Source organism: Protopterus annectens, chromosome 2.part1 (genome assembly GCF_019279795.1).
Source record: "Protopterus annectens isolate FY-2018-M chromosome 2.part1, PAN1.0, whole genome shotgun sequence".
In the NCBI taxonomy this organism is placed as follows: domain Eukaryota; kingdom Metazoa; phylum Chordata; order Ceratodontiformes; family Protopteridae; genus Protopterus; species Protopterus annectens.
Genome location: NC_056729.1, coordinates 714,259,560 through 714,283,970, shown reverse-complemented (window position 1 = coordinate 714,283,970; position 24,411 = coordinate 714,259,560). Strand labels below are relative to the sequence as shown.

Below are 24,411 nucleotides of genomic sequence, written 5' to 3'. Positions count from 1 at the left end.
TATAATACTTCTTGAATAAAGCAAAAAGTTTTTTGTTTTTTTTTTGGAAGAAAATAACTCTACGGATTTTTGTACCAGATTTTAGTAGTGCCAGTATTTTTGCAGCTTTTGTTGTCTAACCATAAACTTAGAACTGAGTCAGACATTGCTTTATAGACCAAGCAGATGCCATCTCCAAACAGCCTGCACAAAATGGAATGTAGTGACAGTTCCAGAAGCCCTTATGAATAGTTCAAGTTTTCCAACCTTTTCAAGTTAGGTGGCTTGTTCAAAGGTTACAGCTTGCAGCATTATATTCAATAATAGGTCAGATCAGTAAGGTATAAAGTGGTGCAGTGATACCCCTGGTATGACCATTTATTCTCTAGAATTATATTGACTGCAGAATACGCTTTTCTAATGTTTGCCAAATACATATTGCTCTACCAATGGTCCCTAGACCTTTAGCAATAGGATGTGTTTATGCTTTGACCATGTATTTTGCAGTCATAATGTGAGTCCTTGATGCCAAGTCTCATGATATTGCATTTACTGAATTAAAAGTGGAGTCATGCTCAAGGCATGTATTTCTGTATACCATCTTTGAAATCTTTAGCATCAACTTTTGAAATAATTATGTTATCCAGTCTGCAATCATTATAGTATTTGGTTATTAAGAGTCCATTTCCACTACTCTATCTGGAAGAATTGTCCAAAAAGTCTCTGAAAGCAGACCCATGCTGGACACCACTGGTAACCAGTCTTGAGACTGACATGTAACACATCTAATTGAGTTGGTGTGTTCAGTTTGCTTTTCTGGTGTTTTACCCATTGAATTATGTGTAGATTGACATTTATTGTTTTCATTTGTTGATTACAGCATTATGTATCATGTCATGTACAGAGGTCTGTAGTATATTGTCAGCATAGGTGCCAGAATTGTAAGGCGGGGGTGGGAGAACCCCCCCCCCCCCACTTTTGCATCCTAAACAAAAACACCACCTTCTAATTAAAAAAAAAAGAGAGAAAGAAAGAGAGAGAGAGGGATAATGAATACCTTTACTTTTGTATTCTCGGCTATCCTGCATTGCCGTTTGCAGTTGCTCATGGAGTCGTGGTTGCCTGGCACTTTAAAAAAAAATAAAAAAATAAAAAAAAAATTTCCGGACTTCCAACCGTACAAATGTAATTTCTGCACTTGCTTGCCCTTTCCCATGCTGGTGGCTGAAACTGCTCGCCTGGCTCTGCACTGCTGTGACTGACTGACTGCATAGGAGGGAAGAAACAGTTTGTGTTTTAAAACATCCACCAGCCCAACATCGCATCATACAATTCATAAGTAAGTCCTCCTCCTGTTCATTCTTGAAAAAAATATCTATATATTGTTCAAATATGCGAGTATACTTGACTTTTATATACGTTTGTACCTCTCAACTGTACAGATTTTTGCAGAATGTCCAGATTTTTACCTCATACTTTTGGTCCATTTTTCATAAGATTATGGTTTTCTGGCAAATCCTTGGCAAATCATTGAAGATAGAGTTCAGAAAATAATGACAGACATTTGAGTTTCAGACTTTATACCCTTCAGAAAATTGATGCTAATGCAAAACCTGCTATTCTGTTAGCGTTTTAGGTTTGTAAGAGCAGTATTTAAAAAAAGTGTCCCTATTTTTGGTCTTTTGCCCCCCCCCCCCATTATTTATGACTGTCCAGATTTCTTGCTCTAAGAGGTTGAGTGTTATAGAAATGGCTGTATCAGTATCACACATAAAGTGCTGCATTAAGATTTGCATATAAGAAACAGAATGTAGCAGAAATGTTTGTGGGAATTGTTGGGATGTGTACTCTTAATGAGGTCTATATTAAAATTGCGAAGAGGCGTTACATTGAATGCCTCTTCACCGACATATAAAGACCGAACGCACTAAACCGTGAATGGTCAAAACAGTGATTTCTTTCCCTGGGAATGAAATCGCTAGTACCAAACATAAACACACACTATTTAAAACATAACTAAGTGGGGGGCTGTGCCCCCCACACCCCCCCAACTAAATATACCAACTTCGAGATCACACTACAGTGGGGTAAAGGGCAATGCTACGGCTCAGGCCAAGTGATTTTTTTTTTCCCTGGGAAAAAAATTACTGGGCTGAGCCTTCAATGTTTTCAGACTTCGGTCTTAATGTGTCGCTGAAGACTATTTAAATATAGACCCTCTGAATGCACTACAAACTCTAAGAAGCAACAATGGCATTAGTTCAAAGAATCTGATTGTTATCAGTGCAGAATATAATGTATTGCCTGAATCAAGATTTAAGCCATGTAAATTTGTTTGACAAAGTCTGCGAGCCTCCATACATTATTTTGATGTAGTCAAAGCACAAACTGAAGCTTTTGGGACAGATTTAATTTGATTGCAGAAACTACAAATCAATGTACGAGTACTTTCCTTTGACAGGCAATTAAATCAGCCAGATATGTCTGGTCATATGGCTTGATATTCTTGGAATAACTAAAAAAAATCTGTGGTATACAGTTGTAGTCTGTTTCACTAGCTAATATGAATCCTAGAGAAAGTAAAGCTAATGATCAAAGCACTGTATCTGATAACAACCAAGAGGCATTGCATCAGGACCAGTAAATTGTGAATGGAAAAGTTATATTGCTAACTAAGCATGATAAAGGGATATGGTGTCAAATATATCTCCTCTGTCATCTTTTATGTAATTTCCCAATTTCCCATCTATCTAAATAATACTATACAGCTCTAACCACTGCCATATTTCGCTTATGTCTTCACTACCATTCCCCCCATTTGCTATCATTTCCGTTATTTTTCATACTTATCCTTTCTTTCTTTTTCTCCATCACTTTGCTCTTTTTCCCCCCTCTGTCCTCGCAACTTAGTCTGTATGATCCATATGCTTTTTCTAGTCCTGTTAGTTTGGTGACATTGCATTATAAGGAATCTGCAATGGTCTCTTATGTAGAAAAAAACAATTCCTAAAAGATAGCACTAGAGCCACTATAGCTCGTACTCATCTCATCTCTACCCTGCTCTATGCCTCCCCAATCCTCACCAATATTAGAAAATCAGACCTATCCAAGATGCAAGCTTGCTATAATAAAATAGCCAAATTCGCAACTAATTCCCCTTTTAGAACATACCACCGCATTCCTCTCCAACAGCTTAATGGGCTTGAACTTCCCCATTTCATATTATATAATCAACTCATACTAGCACACAACTTGCTTTACTACCCTGACAAAACCCCTTCCCTTCAAAACATACTACACCCATGCACCAAAACAAGAGTCCTGAAATCCAACCACAGACCGGTACTACAAGTATCTAAAGCCAATAACTCTGCAGGTGCATCCCTCTACAGCAATATTATTGCTAAACAATGGAACAGCCTTCCTCCCAATATCTTAACCATAGCTTCCACTACCTCTGTCAAAACAGCCCTAAAATCACATCTACTAAATTCTCGGCTCTGTAACTGCGATACCCCCAGATAACTTCTTAAAACCCCTGCTATTCTCTCTCTAACTCCTCTCCACCAATACTTGCTTATAGGTTCATAGGGTGGTACTAAGCTATTGGACCTAGGGCCTATACAAGCCTAGCCATAACAATTCCCTGGCTATTTCTTCCCACACTATTTACTTCCCTGGACCCCTGTCTAGCAGGGTGACTGACGTGATTCCCGGGGTGAATTTCCTTTCTCCCATCCAGTCGTCAAGGATGTTCATCGTGTTTCACTGTTGCAGTCATTACTCTTGGGTTATCCTGCTGGCAGGCTACCCTCGGTCGGCTAGAATTCCAAAGTCTAGGTCCGGCGTTGGTTGCTGTCGCCTCTTCCCTGATGTCAGTGCGCCAGGGGTAAAAAATATGCAGCTGACGCCATTTTCTTCAGTCTTTCTTGCCGCGCGGTGCCCAAAGCAAAAGCAGTTCGCAAGAGCCGGTCGGCCGACTCCTGAGATTTTCAAATCCGAATTTCAGAACCAAAGTCTTCATTAAAGCTAAGTACCCGTTAGAAACTTTTTCTTGCTCCAGACCGATGTCAGAAAAAGTTAACAATTGTATTTCTTGTGGGAAGCAAATACCTCATAAGGATTTTCACTCTTACTGTATTCCTTGCCTCTAGGCCCTGATCACAACGTTGCTAGCTGTCGGTTTTGTGCTAGATTTAACCAACGCACTATCAAGCATTGGTTCGATTTTGCATTTCATTACTTTGGCTGAAGAATTAATTATATAATGCCGTCGGACCAGCCGACAACCGGAGTTTACAAAAAAACGCAAGGACAAGGAAAAGGATAGGCATCTGAGGTCCAAAACCGACGATGAAGCCGCTACTAGGCCAGTCACCGGTTCGCCGGTTCTCAGTGAGGCACCTTCGCAGCCCCTGGCACCCGCTACCTCAGAGCCACAGGCCGCTTCCGACTCCCACGTGGAGCCAACTGGGCCTCTGGAAACTCAAGGTATTGGACACTCGGAAATCATTCCCTCAGATGGGTCCAGAGCCGCTGAGCAGGCATCGGCTTCTGAGGGTGTCTTCAGACCTACACAACTATAAATTAAGTCATCTTCAGCTTCAAAGACAAAGACTAAAGCAGCTCTAAAGACAAAGAAACAAGTACAGCATTCTCCTTCTCAGACTTCCATGCCTAAAAAACAGATGCTCAAAATGACCGAAGACCTAATTAGTTTGATCAGGGGCTCCCATCCCCCTCCTGATAAGAGGCCTAGGCAAGAGACCGAGTAGGAGTCTTCTGATCAGGTTTCTATTTCCTCTGATTCCTCTTCTGAACAGGATTACTCCATGCTTCCCTATGAGGATTCTGATGCTGAAGAATCCATTCCTTCAGCCTCTCCTCCTGAGGATTATTCTTTTGGGGAAACCCTGCATACCATGAGGGAGCATTTCCACTGGGAGAGCCAAGATTACTCTGAATCTAAGAAAAGGCTCAGAGACTTTCTGTTACTTCCTCAGCACAAGACCCCTTGCTATTCCACCTGTCCTGGATATTGTAGATGATGTATTTTCAGAGTCCGGCCTGTCCCCTGACTCTTTGTCCCCTGCACCTGCTAAGCCAGACAGGTACTACAGGGTCCCGGATTCTCATAAATTCCTATATACAAACCCCGCTGCTGCTCAGGGTCGCAAAGGGGTTAAAGCTTCCACTGCAAAAAAACCCTGTCCCCTCTGATAGGGATTCTAGGGCTCTAGACAGATGGGGGAAAAAAGTCTACACTTCTGCTACCCTGGCTGTACGGGCTTTAAATTGTCAGTTTCATATGCTTAAATATCAGCAATATTTAATGTCACTGCTTAAACAGAAATTGTTGACAAATACTGAAGGTTCAGAGAACAAGGAATTGCAGGATTTATTGCATGCAGCTGAACAAGTGGGAAAACATACTTTGCAATGTGGTTATGATTCACTGGAGGCCTCTTGCAGGGCCGCTGTTACAGGTTCTGTTGTTAGAAGGCATGCTTGGTTAAAGGAACAGAATCTGCCTGATCATGTCAAAGCAAAATTATTAGATGCACCATTACAGCATGATACTTTGTTTGGGACTAAAGCAGAAGAGGTGTTGAAAAAAATGGAGGATAAAGCAAAATCCATGCAGACAGTCAAGGATTTCTTACAGGTGCAGCCACCCAGGTTTAGCAGGAACTGGCCCTCTAAAAATTGGTCCTTTCCAGTGTCAGACAGACCACAAAGAGGCAGATACAGGCGTCCCAGAGGCAGATTATCAGCCCCAAGTCTCATACCAGCCTAAACAATGGGGTGCTCCTACCTCCAAAAGCAGAGAAGACAAATCACAACCTTACAGGAAACAGTCCCAATGACTTTCCTCTACCAGAACCAAGCACTTTTCTTTTGGCAGCCCCCTTAGGGGGAAAACTAGCACTTTTTTCATCAAATTGGCAAATGGTTACCCAAGACATATGGGTCCTGAACATAGTGTCCCAAGGCTACAGGTTCCACTTTCACACCCTGCCAAGGTCAAAAGGTATGCCAGACCTGCCACACAGTCAATGGGCAGAGGCACAAAAACAAATTACAGCCCTCATGGACATGAGGGCCATTCAGCAAGTACCACAACAAGAGCAGGGGCAAGGATTTTACTCTAGACTTTTTCTAGTACCCAGAAAGGACAAAACCTGGAGACCAATACTGGACCTGTCAATTTTAAATACATTTCTGGAAGTTCCAAAATTCAAGATGTTAACTCTACAGCAACTACTGCCCATGCTGGGCAGGAAGGCTTGGCTCATAACTTTGGTCCTAAAAGAGGCATACCTGCATGTCCCAATCAGACAATCTTGCAGAAGATACCTCAGATTCATAGCTGGCTCAATGCATTACCAATTCTCTGCACTGCCCTTTGGCTTATCTGCTGCGCCCAGGGTCTTCACAAAATGCCTGGCAGCAGTAATTGCGTTTTGCAGACAAAAAGGAATTCAAATATATCCCTACTTGGACGACTGCCTAATTCAAGCAGAGAACAAAGACATTCTTTTGAAGCATCTGGTATTTGTTAAAAGATTACTAATTGGCCTAGGGTACACAGTAAACAAAAAGAAATCAAAACTAGTATCCTCTCAAGAGGTAATATTCCTGGGTGCAAGCTTAAATACAACTGCCCAGATGGCTTATCTCACGCCAGACAAACAAAAGCATCTGACTACTTACTTCAAGAAATTGGTAACAAAAACCCAATTATCTGCAAGGAAAATCCTGCAGGACTTGGGTTTCATGGTGTCTTGCATCCTACTAATTCCATATGCCAGACTGCATATGAGGAGACTACAATGATACCTAAAAAGTGTTTGGACTCAGCATTGCCACAGCCTGGAGACAGTAATTGCACTCATTCCCTGCCTGCAACAGGAGTTTCGATGGTGGGCAGAAGCCTGTCACCGCAACAAAGGTCTGCCATTCAGTTTACCCACAGCCAGACAGACACTGACAACGGATGCATCAGATTATGCCTGGGAGGCCCATATGGCAGGAAAATGTATTCAGGGCACATGGCCTGCAAACCAGATAACCAGATGCATCTTCACATCAATCAAAAAGAGATGCTAGCTGTTCAAAATGCCCTGACAGCTTTCAAGGACCTGCTTCATCCAGGACAGTTACTGATAAAGACAGACAACACTACGGTCATGTGGTACATAAGCAGGGAGGTATACATTCCTACCCCCTCTGCAGACAAGCAATGACCTTATGGGACACAGCACTGGCTTTTCAAGTTCACCTGCAAGCACAATTCCTGCCAGGAAAAACAAATACTCTGGCAGGCGAACTAAGCAGAAACCTCATGGATCCCCATGAATGGAAACTGGATCCACAAGTCTTCAGCATGATAATAAGGAAATGGGGATGCCCAGACATAGATCTATTTGCCTCCCCTCACAACTGCCAATTGCAGAGATTTTGCACAAGGATTTATCACAAGCAAGCATGGAAAGTGGACGCCCTATCCTTCAGCTGGAAAAATCTAAAGGTATATGCTTTTCCCCCACTGCCTCTCCTTCCCAGGGTACTCCTAAAGGTCAGACAAGAGATACTGATTGCACCAGACTGGCCATGCCAGCACTGGTACCCAATCCTAAAGAGCTTGTCTCAAGGTCCAGCATGGATATTACCTCAAACTTCTCACTTGCTGACCCAACAAAACAATCGGATCCTGCACAGCCAACTCAGGACCTTACATCTGGCAGCATGACGGATAATGTAGCCATTCAGAACACTCCTCTTTCAAAAGCAGTTATGGATGTTATCTTGGAGACCAGAAGGCCCAGTACCAGAAAATCTTATGCAGAAAAATGGAAGAGATTCTGTGCTTGGAACCAGGAACAAGGCATTGACACGTGTATACCAAATATCCCTCAGATTTTACAATACCTAACTGAGATGCTGAACAAAGGCCTTTCTTTCTCATCAATTAAGATACATGCCTCTGCCATTTCAGCCCATTACAATACGGAACCACCTATCTTTTCTCATCCTTTAATAAGGCAGTACCTCAGAGGGGCCAAAAACATTAGGCCTCCAAGGAGAGCACCAATTCCGGCCTGGGACCTCAATTACGTTTTGGAAAAACTCACACTGCCTCCTTTCGAGCCAGCATCAACAACAGATATAAAATTCTTATCCTGGAAAATAGCTCTGCTCCTAGCAATAACCTCTGCAAGGTGAGTCTCGGAGTTACAAGTACTCATGGCTGTGGAACCTTTCATCATTTTTCATCCAGACAGAGTTTCTCTGAGGACAAACCCTACATTTATGCCTAAGGTAGTGTCCAGTGTGGCCCTTAACCAAACCATTCACTTGCCTACCTTTTACCCTAATCCACAGAACAAGGGTGAGAAAATTCTGCATTCTTTGGACATACACAGGCAGTTACACTTCTACTTGGACAGAACTAAAGCTTTCAGAAAGACTGAGCAACTTTTAGTGTCATATGCTGCAGGATCACAAGGAAAGGCTATCTCAAAACTGACTATTTCAAAATGGATAGGCCATTGCATCCGTTTCTGCTATTTTCATCATGGCAAATCAGTGCCTAAGAGCATTAGGCCTCATTCCACCAAGCAGCAGCCACTTCAGCAGCCTTCCTCAGAGGAGTACCAACCAAGGATATCTTAGAGGCTGCAACTTGGAGTTCAGTGCACACCTTCACAAAGCACTACCTGCCCAACTCACAGTCCTCCGACTCAATCGATCCAACAACCACTGCCTCCCAGTCAGCTGGGACTACAGGCGCGCGCTACTGCACCCAGCCTTACGTCTTTACTCTAAGTCCAGAGCAGGCTTTGCCATTGCAGTTCTGCAGGGCCTCATAGCCTCTCCTAATCCTATTTAGCCCAGTCACCCTTCCTCAGCTTTGGAATTCAACCCAAGAGTAATGACTGCAACAGTGAAACACGATAAACATAGTACAGTTGTGTACCTACCATAAATGTAGATGTTCGAGTGTATTCACTGTTGCAGTCCAGGTTACCCACCCACCATCCCCCTTTACTTTGCTGGGGCTCATCTGCACTTCTCTGTCCTATACTACCTATTTCGTGCATTTACTTGTAGATGAAGGAAATGTAATTTTTGTGCATGCATTTTTATTGGCATATTTTTTCAGCCTACCAGTTTGGGGGCACCTGGCATCTGGGGCAAGAAAAACTGAAGAAAATGGCATCGGCTGCATCTTTTATACCCCTGGCGCACTGACATCAGGGAAGAGGCGACAGCAACTGACGCCGGACCTAGTCTCTGGAATTCTAGCCAAGCGAGGTTAGCCTGCCAGCAGGATAGCCCAAGAGTAATGACTGCAACAGTGAATACACTCGAACATCTACATTTATGGTAGGTACACAACTGTACTTTCCTTTTGAAGAGGGCCAAAGAGGCACTCTGCTTGACATGTATGGGCAAGTCTATTTCAGAGTCTGGGGAGTCTCGGGTCAGCAACCTATCCCTCCAGCATGTTTTGTTTATAGTGATGACAAGGTTTAGATCCCTGGAGCGTGTGGCTCTGAGGGATTGGGATTTCTTTAAGTGTAGCATGTCCAACAGCTCTGGGTTTGACATGGCCTTGTATGTTAAGTAGAGATCGCCTCTGAGTAGACGATATGTGACAGAGTATAGCTTAAGGTGGTCAGTGTAGGGCATCTGCTTTAGGCCTGTGATTCTTTTAGTGAGGTATTTCTGCGGCCTTTCCAGTTGTTGCAGATGTCTTGAGAGGTACGTACCAAATGGGGCGTTGTATTCTATAATCGGTCTAATGAGGGATGAGTACAGTGGGACAATGACCTCCTTTTTTCTGGATGTAAAGCCCTTAGTGATGAGGTGTGCCACATAGAAGGATTTCTTGACTTGCCGTCCAACTCTTGTCACCACTCACTTCCTCATCAATCCTGCTAACACATTCCCTCCTCCTACCTTCTTCCCCCTCTTTTCACTACTACTTCATGACTTCCTTAATCAAACTAATTTTTTTTTAACTTTTGATTTGTAATGAGCTGTACATAGCTTGTAATTTTATGTATGCTGTTTTATATTCAAATGATATCATGTAATATATGTATTATTCATTTGCAACATCACATAGCTTCATGTTCACCAGCGCCACTACTGATATATATTCATCCCAAGTGATGTTCACCGACTTGTCTACTGTCAACCAAATTGTCAGTGTTTGTAACTGATTTTGAATATTTGTCAATGATTGTAACTTAATCTAAATATTGTTATCTGTGGAGCTTTTCTACCCGGGCCTCTGCTGAAAAATGACTTGTGTCCAGTCAGACTTTCCCAGAAAACAAATGTAAAATAAAAATAAATAAATAATAAATGGGGGGGTTGGTATAATAGTTAATCTGTTTACCTCACAGTCACAAGGTACAGAGTGATTCTCACCTTTGAAAGGGGAATTGGCTAGGCTTAAAATGGTCTGTAAGGGCAGGTAGCCTAATACTTATGAACCTGTAAATACACACATTATTCTATTCTGCCCATCTGACATTTTGCTGATTTAACTGATGTTCATGCACCTTTCTAAAAATGATTTGCTGCTGTCTGATACCTTGTCACATAGAGTAAGGTTTACAGTTACACGACATACAGATTGCTTTTTATCCTCAGCAATGCAGTGTAACCATGCATTCAGTAGATGTTATGTAGTCCTATCTCACCTACATTCTTACCCGTGGGTTCGGAGCCGAATATCGGCTCCGACTCGGCCGATTATACTAGCTCGAAGTCTTTCATTGGCTTGGCTAAGCAGGTATCCCAAGGTGCACTGCTCCATATCCCCAGATCTCGTTTGCCGCTCGTGTAGCTCGGATGTGGTCTCGCTTGGCTGTGGCTAAGTACCCTCTTTTTCTTGACTAAGAAAAGTTTTGATTTATATAAAAAGCTATTTTCATAGCTCTTTGTCTAGTGTGTCTCAAATTGCCTAAAGTTGTTAGTTAGGATTGTGATTGTGATTGTTGTGTGGTATCCCTCTTCTGTTCCCTCGGGCTAGGCCCGTTTCAGTTAGAGGGCCTAGTTCTCCTCTGTACCTTCTGTGTCAGCCAGGTCCAAACCATTTAACTTAGAGGTTTTGGCTACCCTTCCTAGTGGTTTGCTATCCCTTGTTTAAGTGTGTGCTAGTTTTGGTGTGATTTGGTCACTGTTTTAGTGTTGGTTACTGATAGAGTCGTTCCCGCCTTTTAGAGTGAATGCCTGTATTTGTTTAAGTCTTGGTTTTTGGTTTGTGAGCACAGTAGATATTATGTCTACGGATACCAAGGAGCACAAACCTTCCGGTTTTAAAAAGTGCTCGAAATGTGGGTATAAAATGTCCATTACCGATGGGCATTCTGTTTGTGTCTACTGCTTAGGAGCTATCCATCTGCAGGAATCATGCAGTTTTTGTCACACGTTTAGCCCAAGAGTTCTCCAAGAGAGAAAGAATAAGCTAATCTTAAAGGGACATTTAAAACCCTCTTTTGAAGAGGCTATGGATTCTTCTTCTAGCGGTAAGTCTAAATCTGGCAAATCAAAGAAGAGATCTTCGGCTCCGTCAGCTTCATCGGAGCCCCCAGAGAAGATATCTAAAACTGCATCGACCTCCTCAGTTCCACTGTCCTCGGAGCCGCAGGAAGGGAACCGGCTTTGGCTCCAATTGTATTGGAACATTCTAGGAGCCGATTGCCAGTCTCAGACTAGCTTCTCCTGAGAGGAGATCGCATTCTCCATCCCTATCCTCCAAATCCTTCAGGACCCTTTCGGATGTGGATGTGGATAGGGTGGTTCAGAGGCTCCTCCAGTCACCGGTGTTGGCAAAATTATTTTCGGCTCCGACCCATTCAGCTCTGGAGCCCGTCCCAATCCCGTCTTCGATCATTCCTCCTCTGAGCGCATCTCTGTCTTCGGAGCCGGAGTGTTTGGTGCCACGTGATGTATCTAGGTCAGCTCCATCGGTGCCAGCATCGGCTCCGACCTCTGGATTCTTTGGTTAGTCCCGAGGGGGACATCTCGGGGCTTACTTTGGCTCCGAGCCTCCCTCTCGGTGCATCGGCTTGGGGAACTCCGACCCCCGTCATGGCCTCGGAGACTGGTCGCTCCTCTGATTGGGGGGGGCCAGCCTTCGAGGCTATGCGGACCGCGCTGGCCAGATCGTCAGCTACATCAGGCGGGATAGTCGCTCTGTCCCCTACCACTCCGGTGAGAGCTTCTGATTACCATCCATCCATGGACAGCAGAGCACCGGGGCCTAGGGATACCCCCATGAGTGGTCCCCAAATTTCTGAGGGTCCCTCAGAGTTCGTGCCTGAGGAGCTCCCCAGAAAGAAAACGTGCAAGAGGAAGCACATAGACTCCCAAGACGAGTCCCTCACCTCTGATACTGACCTCGAGGAATTGGAGGGATCCCCCAAGTCATCCTCTGATGATGTTTCCTTCTCCGATATCCTGGAGATACTGAAACAAAGAAGTGACTGGCCTTCCAAAGCCCCTTCCAAGGAGGAGTCAGTGTTCCTTAAGGCTTTTGGTGCTCAACCCTCCACCTCTTGGGTGTCTCCACCCTTCGATGAACTCCTTGACCTCATTTGTCGAAGGGTGTGGGAGAACCCCGATTCTGTGGAGCCCGTGCCCAGGCATCCCAACAAGTTTCTTTCCGCCCCCCAGGGCAAAGAGTTTCTATTCAGAGGAGTCCCTGTAGATGCCATGGTGGTGGCGGCAGCCACCCAGAAGGAGGTAGCAGAGTCTTCTTCATCCATCCATCCTCCTAACAAGGAGTCTAGGACCATGGATCGGTATGGGAAGCGTACCCTCTCATCAGTAACCTTCACATTACGGTCGCTGAATTACTTGTCTCACTTCACTCGGCTCCAGAGAGATCTCCTCAAAGAGTTAGGAGATACTCTTGCGGGTAATGTACCTGAGGCTGTGGCTCAGACGGTTAACGCCCAGGTCTCTACCCTCAACTCCATTGTTAACTCATCCATGCGGCTCATTTCGTATGCAACTGAGGGAGCGAGTAGGGCAGCAACTCAGAAGTTGCCCTTGCGGAGGCCTTCAAGTCTTCCTTCACTGACGCCCCCTTTGATGGTTCCTCCCTTTTGGGACCAAAGTGAAAGACACCCTCACCAGGTGCGAGCAAGAGGGAAAGACCCTGTCTGCCGTAGGGGTCCATTTTTCCCTTCCTTCTAGGCCTTATCCCAAGGCCCAGCGGGGAGGGGGGGGGAGATGTGGTTCAAGCAATCACAGAGGTTTTCCCCTGCCGCACAAGGTGAACCCCCTCCAGAGGCAGGGGAGGGGGGGGTTATTCAAGGAGACATTGCCCCAGAGGCAGAGGGGGCCCCCCGCAATTTGAGAGACCGCAAATCCTTTCGTGGCTGTCCATACTCTCGTTCCTGATGGTGTGCCCGACTGTGCTTATCCAGAGCCAGTCGGGGGTCGAATTTCCCTATATCCGGAAGCCTGGGAAAGCATTACCCAGGACCGATGGGTATTATGGATAGTTTCCGGAGGTTATCTCATTCCATTCTCATCAGAACCCCCGCCAATCAGAAAAATCCCATATGTACCACCCAGTCAAAGGGATCTAGCAGCCTCAGAGGTCTCACTGCTGCTAGAAAAGGGAGCCATCCAGAGTGTCCCCTCAGACCAAATCAGATTAGGGACTTACTCAAGATTCTTTTTGGTGCCGAAAAGAACAGGGAACCTGAGAGCCATACTAGATCTCAGCCAACTGAACAATTACGTACACAAGTCCAACTTCCATATGGTCACACTGCAATCCATTCTCCCATTGTTGAGAGAGGAGGCATGGATGTGCTCCATCAACCTCAAGGATGCTTACTGCCATGTGAAGATGGACAGAGCATCCAGGAGTCACCTACGCTTCTGGCTGGGAGCCAGTCATTTCCAGTTTTGAGCCCTGCCCTTTGGTCTCACCACAGCCCCCAGGGTGTTCACCAAGTGTATGGCAGTGGCGACGGCTCACTTGAGACGTCAGGGATTCCAGGTGTTTACGTATCTGGACGACTGGCTCCTTACCGCTCCCACCAGGCATCAACTAGTTCAAACCAGGGATGCTACCATCAAGCTATGTCAACAATTAGGTATAACAATAAATTGGAAAAAATCTGCCTTATTGCCCTTACAGCGTGTCACCTTTATAGGGGCAGAATTAGACACCATTCGGATGCGGGCATTTTTACCGCAAGAAAGGATCAGAGTACTGCAACAATAGATACACGCGCTGATGTCCCTGAGACAAGCGAAGGCAAAATGGGTTCTCCAGCTCCTAGGGACCATGGCAGCAACAATCATGTTGGTCCCCCTAGCGAGATCACACATGAGAATTCTCCAATGGCTCCTCTTTGTTCAATGGTCGTTCCAAAGACTTCCACTGTCTCATCCCATCTTACTCACGGAAAGATGTAAGCAGGACCTCAGTTGGTGACTGTGCACCAACAATCTGGACGGGGGAAAGCCCTTCGTTCCACCCATCCCCATTGCCACTGTGACCACGGACACCTCCCAGATTGGGGGGGGGGGGCATTATCTGGGCAGGACAGTCCAAGGCTCATGGCTAAAGCACGAGATACATTTGCATATAAATGTCCTAGAGATGAGAGCAGTGCTTCTTGCATTGCAGGCACTTCAGAATGTTCTTCCTTCTTCCTCTAGGCACGATTGCAATACACTCAGACAACATGTCAGTAGTGTGGTATCTGAACAAGCAAGGGGGAACCAGGTCTTACCCTCTGTGCAGAGAGGCCATGCGAGTGTGGCATTGGGCAGTAGCTTCCCAATGTTTTCTGGTGGCAACGCACATTCCGGGGAAGTCCAGCTTGATTGCGGACAGACTTAGCAGAGCTATCCTGATGCCTTACGAGTGGTCCCTGAATCCCCTGGTTGCAGAGCGAATCTTCAGCAGATGGGGTCAGTCTTGCTGCGACCTTTTTGCCAGCCCCCTCAATGTGAAATGCAGCAACTACTTCACACTGATACCCCCACAAGGGGAGTCACCCAGGGATGCCCTAGTTCACGATTAGCCCTCATGTCTGCTTTATGCTTTCCCTCCATTTCCCTTGCTGTCAAAGGTGATTCAGAAAGCGCAATCCTTGGGAAGCAGAATGATTCTGATTGCCCCACACTGGCCTTGTCAAGTTTGGTTCCCCTTTCTTCAGCAATTCACTGTGGACACTCCTTGGACTCTGGATCCTCAGCCAGATTTACTGACACACATGACGGGACAGTTCCACCCCTCCCTGATGACCCTCCGGTTGACAGCCTGGCTACTCCACTTCCGTCGTTAGTCAGACTTCATAATTTTTCACCGGAAGTGGTTCATATCTTATCGTCCTCTCATAAACCATCCACTAGAAAAATTTATTCTAGTAAATGAAAAAGGTTTTCTATCTGGGCACATACCAGAAGCATTGATCCTTACACAGCTCCAATAGCTTCAGTTCTAGAGTTTTTGTCCATTCTTTTCCATCAGGGTTTCGCATCAGCCACCATCAAAGTTCAACTGGCGGTGATCTCTAATTTTCACGTAGCGAATGAGCCTAGTCTCATGGCGCACAGACTATGCAAGGCGTTCCTGAAAGGTACTCGATTGCTCCGTCCACCAGTGTCTGAACCTGTCATGCCACGGGATCTCAATTTTGTTCTACAAGCCCTTACTTTACCACCTTTTGAGCCTGCAGCTACCTGCAAATTGAAATTCTTGACTTGGAAAATAGCCTTCTTAACAGCAATCACTTCAGCAAGGCGAGTTTCAGAAATTCAAGCCCTCTCTATCAAACCTCCATATTTAATCTTCCATAAAGACAGGGTCTCTCTGACCAAACCCCTCATTCCTTCCAAAAGTGGCTTCCATGTCTAACCTAAATCAGTCCATTGAACTGCCTGTTTTCTTTCCCCACTTTTCCAACAAGGCAGAATTTAGATTTCACCAGTTGGATGTACCGAACAAAAGATATCCAGAAGTCGGACCAACTTTTTGTTTCTTTTTCTGAAAACAGAATGGGTTCCCCGATATCCAGGGTCACATTGTCTAGATGGATATCTAGCTGTATCTCTTTCATCTATCAAGCAGGAGGTAAATATCTTCATTTCCAGTCAAGGCTCACTCTACTCGGGCTGTTTCCACATCCACAGCCTGTCAAGCCAGATTGTCAATGGATAATATATGTGCTGCAGCTACTTGGGCTTCTCCTCACACATTTGTTTCTCATTACAAATTGGACGTGGTCTCCAGGGGCAGGTCTTCCTTTGGTTCCACAGTTCTCAGGAGTATTTTCCTATGAGCCACCCAGGATGTAGGTGCTAGGGACACTGTCCCACGGGTAAGAATGTAGGCGAGATAGGACTACATAACATCAAAATGTTATGTACTCACCATAACGTTCGATGTATGTAGTCCATCTTGCCTCACATTCTTACTTACCCTCCCACCTTCCCCCTGCTTGGAGGATTTGGAGGTTAGGTTGTCATCTACAGAGTTCCCTGGCTTAGCTTATTTTTTACACGGGTGTGATGTGTGCATGGAGTACAAATGAGTTTTGCAGCAAACTAGATCTGGGGATATGGAGCAGTGCACCTTGGGATACCTGCTTAGCCCAGCCAATGAAAGACTTCGAGCTAGTATAATCAGCCGAGTCGGAGCCGATATTCGGCTCCAAACCCATGGGTAAGAATGTGAGGCGAGATGGACTACATACATCGAACGTTATGGTGAGTACATAACTTCTTGTTCTTTTACGCATACTTGAATTTAATACAGGTCACAGTAATGAAACACAAAAATGACAAAGGTACTTAAATCTACATGGCTCATTGTACTAACCAGAAATATAACCAAAGCATACTTTTTTGTGATGTAACTTCTCTATGATGACATATGTTTGCCCTTTGTTTACTAATTACTACCTTACTGTTGAAAAACAGTGTCCTTGCTTTATTCTAGATCTGCTGTGACATTAATAGAATTGGGCATCCCTTGAAGGCTGATGTCATTATCAGATCATAAGAAGCATTTATTAAGGCTTTTAAAGCAGCACCTTCTTATGGTATTGCCCAGTGCTGCAGGGACTGGGTGTTAACCTGAGACAACCATACTTGGTTAAACTACTGAAGAGATTACAGAAGGAAATGTTTCCTTTTGTTGCTTGTGCATACTTGGTGAAAGTACTGAGGGGATCACTTGGGAAAATGTTTCATTTTGGTGCTTGTCCATACTTGGACATACCAGAGAAGGGAACACTTGGGGAAGTGTTTCATTTTGGTGCTTGTGCATACTTGGACATACCACAGAAGGGATCACTTGGGGAAATGTTTCATTTTGGTGCTTGTGCATACCTGGATGTACCACAGAAGGGATCACTTGGGGAAATGTTTCATTGTGGTGCTTGTCCATACCTGGATATACCACAGAAAGGATCACCTGGGGAAATGTTTCATTTTGGTGCTTATGCATACATGGACGTACCACAGAAGGGAACAGTGTGGAAATGTTTCATTTTGGTGCTTGTGCATACTTGGACATACCACAGAAGGGATTGCTGGAAGAAATATTTCATTTTAGTACTTGAGAATACTTGGTGAAACTACTGAAGGGATCTCTTCAGAAATGTACATTTTCCTTACTTAAAGTTTCCATGTTCTACCCCCATGCATACCTGATACTAGATGGCAAACCTTGGTTTGTAAGCATTCCAACTAAATTATGTGGAGTTTTTAAGAGTAATCCTTTATTTCCAGCATGGAGTATTTATTTTCCCCCACTTTTGTTACTGCATGCCAAGTTTGTCTGTTTCTAACCACAGTCCTGGCATTCCACTGTAAATGTTATTATAAAGTAGGTAATATACAAGCTTTAGCAGTGCTACAGCTTGCATATTTACAGCTGCACAATATAAAGTGTATGGTATGTTGTCAGTACTGTGGTCAGAAATAGATCCATTGCATTCCTGCTTACAAAGCTATTGCAGTTCTCGCTATGCAAGTCAAGTGCTTTTGTCAGCTAATTCCTCTTCACTGATAAGTTGTACAGAAAAGGGTTACGTACTTCAGAATGGCATGCTTGATTTAACAGTGCTGCCATTGCCTCTTTAACACATGCCAACTCATATCACCACAGGCTGGCTTCATTTCTAATTTTGTAAGAAATGTATGTGCAATTATCCTTAATGAAACTTGGCTTGCATCATGCTGATGCTCCTGTAATGGTAGTAAATACCTTTAAAAAATTTGCCCTTTTTAAATCACTAAGTGCCCCCCTTGCCCTCTGCCCCCCAGCCTGAAACAGCTTCAGAGTGAAAGGACATGCATTCAGCCTGCCAGAGGTATTAAAGATGATGAACCCATTATATCTAGCTACCCACTGAATTTTCAGCAATTTTGACTGGAAGGTCAGCAGTTAAAATGTTGAACTTTTAGTTATTTTCAACAACAGGTTAGATGATTGGATGAGTAACCATAAACGTATGCTCAGTGTTTGTAGTAATGATCTTTTAACCAAGGAATTTTGGTAATACTGAGGTGAACTGGCCAAACACAAAATCCATCTCAGAAATAAATATTGGGCCAAATGGAGAATGACTAAAAACCCTGTAGACCAACAAACCTTTAGACAGCTAAGAAATAACACGGAGAAAGCTACTCTCTCTGATAAAAGAAACTACTACCTACAATTTCAACAACCCACAAAAATTCTGGGCAAGCATTAACCAGTTGCTCCACCCAGGTCAATCCACTACACCAAACCCTCAAAATACAGACAAGGAAAATCCCATGCATATAGCCAATACCTTTTTTTATAGATGCAATCCAAACCCTAGCTAGTCAACTATCACCTAATACCTTCACTCATCCTTCCTATAATTCAACCCTGCCCCCTCCTTTTCATTTCAAACCTGTCCCAACCGCATATAGGTTCATAGGTTCATAGATTAGTACTAGGCTAATTGCCCTTGCGAGCCATTTTAAGCCTAGCCAATTATCCCTTGCAAGACTCAAACCCTGCACCTTGTGTTTATAAGGCAAACACCTTAACCATTAGGCCACCCTCCCAACCCTATATTGTAACCCTTTTAAATAAACTGAAACCATGCTCTCCCTCTGCAGACCAACTACCTTCTGAATATCTACAGTTATCGGCCAAGGCTATTGCCTACCCCATTTCCATACTAATCAATAGAACTATTAGTGAAGGTTACATCCCTACCTTATGTCTCCCATATTATCCCCCTGCGTAAAGGTGGACACTCCACTGAGCTCTCAAACTACCGCCCCATTGCCCTACTTTCTCCTTTGGCTAAGATCATGGAGAAATGCATCCATAGGCAATTACTCAACCACTTAATTGAAAAGAACTTACTTTCCAACTGTCAACATGGTTTCAGACCTTCACACAGCACTACCACTGCCCTCCTTTCATTTACTGATTGCATTAACAGAAACCGCAACCTTAATAATCTTTCCTCTGCACTATTTATCGACCTGTATAAAGCATTTGACATGGTAAATCACCAGATTCTCATAAACATACTAATATCCCTGTCATTAGACCCACATTCCATAAAATGGTTCCAGTCCTACGTAGACAAATGATAACAGGCTGTATTATGGCATAACACTCTATCCACCCACCTCCCCGTTACCATAGGTGTCCTCAAAGGTCCATACTAGGACCTTTCCTCTTCTCCACATTTATTAATGACCTTCATCTAGCCATTCCCCAAGCCTCATGCATATAATATGCTGACGACTCCACACTGATATGCTCAGCCACATCGACCTATGACCTTCACTGTCTTACCCAGAAGGTGTTTAATACAGTTGAACAATGGTTCACAGAGCATTGTCTTCTTTTGAACCCAAAAAAAAAAACAAACTCCTCCTCTTCAATCCTACTCAAAAGTCCTCTCCTTTTGACTTCTCTGTTACATCCATCAATGGTACCATTACATCACCAGACCCTACCACCAAACTACTTGGTATCACCATCGACAACAGTCTTAACTTCGACATCCATATCAACAATGCTATAAAGACTGTCAACAAAAAACTTGGCACTCTTTATAGGATTAAACCCTTCCTTTCTCCTACAGCCAAAACTACTATAGCTCACATTCATCTAATCTCTACACTCCTCTATGCCTCACCCATTTTTACTAATCTATCCAAGAATAACCTCAGCAAATTGGAAATGTCCTACAGTAACATTGCCAGATTTGATACAGACAACTCATATAGAACCCACCATTGTATTAATATAAAGCAGCTAGGATGGCTAGAACTACAAACCTGATTAAATTCCACCAATTAACCATTGCCCATAAGACTCTTTATAAACGTTCCAATACTCCCATTTTATCTACCCTCATCACCCCCTATAAAAATCTGAAGTCCTTACAGTCATCACACAAACTTCTTGTACACACCTCTAAAACTAACAACAGGGCTGGGGATTCTCTCTTCTGTAATGCTGTTGGAAAATCCTGGAATCTTCTCCCCAGAGACCTTTCCTCACTTACCTCTTTATCACTCTTCAAAAACAGACTGAAACTTTTCCTCAGAACACACTGGTTATGCCCCTGTACTAAACCTGACTAGTCATCTATCTCTTCAAACTTGGCTCTGCCTATCCCTTACTTCTCACATACTGTTGTATCTTCCTACTAAGTATAAATTTCATCTGTCTCTAAATTGCATTATTTCCTTCCTCTGTGAATACTTATTATCAAGTAAATCCTTTATTAATATCATTATACAATTAACTGCCTTTCTTCACTATATACTCTACCTGTATGATGTAATGTACCTGCATTTTGCACTATTATGATTCTTGCCCTCATTGAACATTCTGTGCTAACCTGTATGCTGTACTGCATTTGTGACTGTTATTGTTTATGCTATTTATTGTTTGTATTTGTTGTTTATGTCTTCGAGCTTATCTCCGCGGGCCTCTACTGAAAATGGGCATATATCCAATTAGACTAGCCCGGTCAACAAATGTAAAATAAATAAAATAAAAATAAATAATAAATAAGTTTATCAGTGGTTCTCTGGATGTGAGCGTATTAAAACCTATGAATTTAAATGAATTTGGAAGAGATTTTACTAAAGGAAACTGCAGTTACCATTTCTGTAGTTATGCTAATGTTGTGTGTGTGTGTGTGTGTGTGTGTGTGTGTGTGTGTGTGTGTGTGTGTGTGTGTGTGTGTGTGTGTGTGTATATTAAACCATGGATTTTCAAAAGTAAATGGATGATTGTGTAAAGCTAACAAAATGAGACAGTCTTCCAATTTGTGTTTTTAGGCGTTTGAAAAATGGAAAGAAGGAAAAGATCAGTATCTACAAAATGAATTTAAAAAGAAAAAGCAAGCTGAGCTAGAACAAAAAAGAAAAAAGGAAGAGGAAAAGTTGGATAAGAAGAAAGAAAGTGCTGCTGCATTTAAGTCTTGGTATGACTATTAAATACTTTGATGACATTTTTCTTATGGTTGGCAGTTAAACGCAGACTGAAATAAAATAACACAAAACTTGCATAGCATGCAAAAAAAATATTGTTTGGATTCCATGATGTTTCCTGTGTATGCGCATGATTATCAAAAAGTTCTTCCAGTAAAGCACATTATTCTTACTAAAATTATTTTTCTTGAACTGTCTCAGTTTACTAGGGCTGAGCTGTGCTGCAAGGAGCTTGACTAGCTAGTCAGTACAAATGGCCATTTGGAATGTAATGGAAAACCACTCCTGAATAATGCTTATATACATATTCCACTTAAGCTAGAACTCTGCACTTTGGTATGTTGTAGTTATGAAGATAAAAAGATTCATAATGAACGAAACGCGGGTTCTGTGTAATATGTGTCAGTGATGCATTTAATCAGTGTACGGCTGCTCCTAAAGTACTCCACCCCTTTTTTCTGCCTTTCCAGATATATTTGATACACATTTGTCTTTAAATTAAAATGTAGTCAAGCAAAATGATTTGGTAAAGACTGTATGCATTTCAGTTTGAGTACTTTTGTATTTTATTTTATCTTATTTCACATTTGTTAACCAGACACAAGCACAACCTGGGCCATTATGTTTTAAACATTTTAAAAATTATATAGGCCACTATGGCTCAAATAGTTTGATAATCATATTACACATGGCATGCAGTTAACAAAGACATGCTTCACAAGATAAAGAACATAAAGCAATACGTAAGAAAACAAACAATATTCTATATTTTTAAATGCAACAGTACAAGTTCTGTATGTTTACTACTTTTGAAAGATAATGGAACAAGAGAAATATGTATGTGTTTTTACAGTAATTGAAACTTTCATATAATTCTGTATTAAATACATTTTATTTGCCTCCTACTTTGGTGTCTTGATACCCTGCTTACATTAATGTTAATGTTGAAAGGGTAGCTACTAGTAAGCACCCTCAGAGGGTTTATTTGTATAGTATATATTATGAATGTAAATAATATGGTTGTGTAACAATATACATAATGATTTAATGCATGTAATTTATACAGGCTTGTCATTGTCTTCAGCCAATTGATTTTTAAGGATTTTTTTAAATGTTGGCAGATTAATAGTTCTTATTATTCCTGGTTGATACGGCAATTATTAAGTGCAGATGTGATGTTGTCCTATTTCGTCTTCATTCTATACTGATGGGTTCAGAACAGATCCTCGGTTCCGACTCGGCCGCTTACTAGAGCTCGAGGTTTCAAACTAGCTCGTGGCTCCATCCCTATACCATGATGCTATAGTGCCTTCCCCAGATCTTGATTGCCGCTGAAACAGATCGGGTCTACGATTAGCTCTGGCTGATTAGAAACTTGTTTTCTTTTTCTTTAAATAAGACAAGTTACCGCTTTCTAGCTAAAATTCTTACTTTATACGCTTTCAATAGTTTTTTTCTTTGAATCATTCTTAGAGAGTTAACGGTAGTTGGTAAATTAACAAATTACTGTGTGTGTGTGTGTGTGTGTGTGTGTGTGTGTGTGTGTGTGTGTGTGTGTGTTTATGAGGCCGTGAGGTTGTTGTGTTTAGGCCTTATAGTCCCTATCCCTTAAACATCCCATTTGCAATGTTACTAGAAATTTTTGATATATAGTGTGCCTTCTTAAAATATTTACATTATTATAGATCTAGACAAATTAATGTGTGTGTTTTTTGAGGCCATTGTATTTAGGTGTTATAGTCACTATTTCTATAAACATTCCGTTTGCAGTGTTATTACATTTTTTTTATATATATATAGTTCCTTCTTAGAATAGTGTTTAGAGTAGTCGCTATATTTTAAGTTTTTTGGTGGTAACTTCTTTTATTGTTACCAATTTACAGATATTGTTAGTCTGATTGTGTTTATTTTTCTCTCTTAAAGGGCTTGTTTAAGTTAGAAAGCCCCTTTTTCCTTGACTGCCATTTACCTTAAGGGTGTCTTTGAGTCTGTCTGTGTGTTGTGCTATTCATTATGTCAAAGCAGCAAATGGAGGTGAATCCTTCTGGTTTCAAGAAATGCCCACAAAAAATGTCCCTCACAGATGAACATACTGAGTGTGTTTATTGTTTAGGGCCAGTCCATTTACAAGAGTCCTGCTCCATTTGTCATTTGTTTAGCTCTAGAGTTCTCCAGGAGAGGAAAAATAAACTTATATTAAAAGGTTTAATTAAGTCCTCCTTGCAGAAGCCATGGACAAAGATCAAAGTCCTCCTAAGCCTCATGATAAAACTAACAAAAGGTCATCTTCATCCACTTCTTCTGGATCATCAGAGCCATTGACTAAACTGCCAAAGATGTCTCCAACAACTTCAAAAAAACCTGATCATGACAAACCTACTGCCTCAGTTCCATCTGAATCGGAACCAATGGCATTTTCAGTCTGGAGCCGCTCACCTGCATTAGATCCGGTCTCCCCGACTCTTAGGTCCCCATTACTGCAATCTGTAGTGTCTGCTCCATCTTCTGCATCCTCCAGGAGCATATCTGATTTTGACATAGATTGTGTGGTGCAGAGATTATGCAAGACACCGGCGCTAGCCAAATTGCTGTTGGGGCCAACTCAGAGAAGCTTGAAACTGACTGTGCCCATCTCTTTATCTTTAATTCCTCCTCCGACCCCAGCGCTGATTTCAGAGCCAGAATGCATGGAGCCTATAGTGATAGAGCCGACAAAACTGAAACCTGTTACAGTCTCTTTGGTTCTGACCACTCTGACCACCTCAGTGCTGTCCGAGGTGTCTAGGGGCCGACACTCACCAGTCGGGTCTGGGGAGTATAGTCGAGTCAAAACCTTTTCGGCTCTGACTTTACCTCTCAGGGCCTCGGCTCATGTGAGCTTGGCTCCTAATTCTGCTTCAGAGCCAACCCCCATGTTGCTGGGGGAGACCC

The 24,411-nt window shown here is 42.9% G+C and overlaps 1 protein-coding gene across 1 annotated transcript in view; it reads left to right on the top strand.

The window, feature by feature from the left end:
* Nucleotides 1–24,411, top strand: part of MAP9 (microtubule associated protein 9) — a 1,126,417-nt gene that overhangs the window by 1,065,173 nt on the left and 36,833 nt on the right. Inside the window, exon 12 of the mRNA XM_044063500.1 lies at nt 21,328–21,473. Coding sequence (XP_043919435.1) covers nt 21,328–21,473 — 146 coding nt within the window. The remainder of the gene's footprint in view (nt 1–21,327; nt 21,474–24,411) is intronic.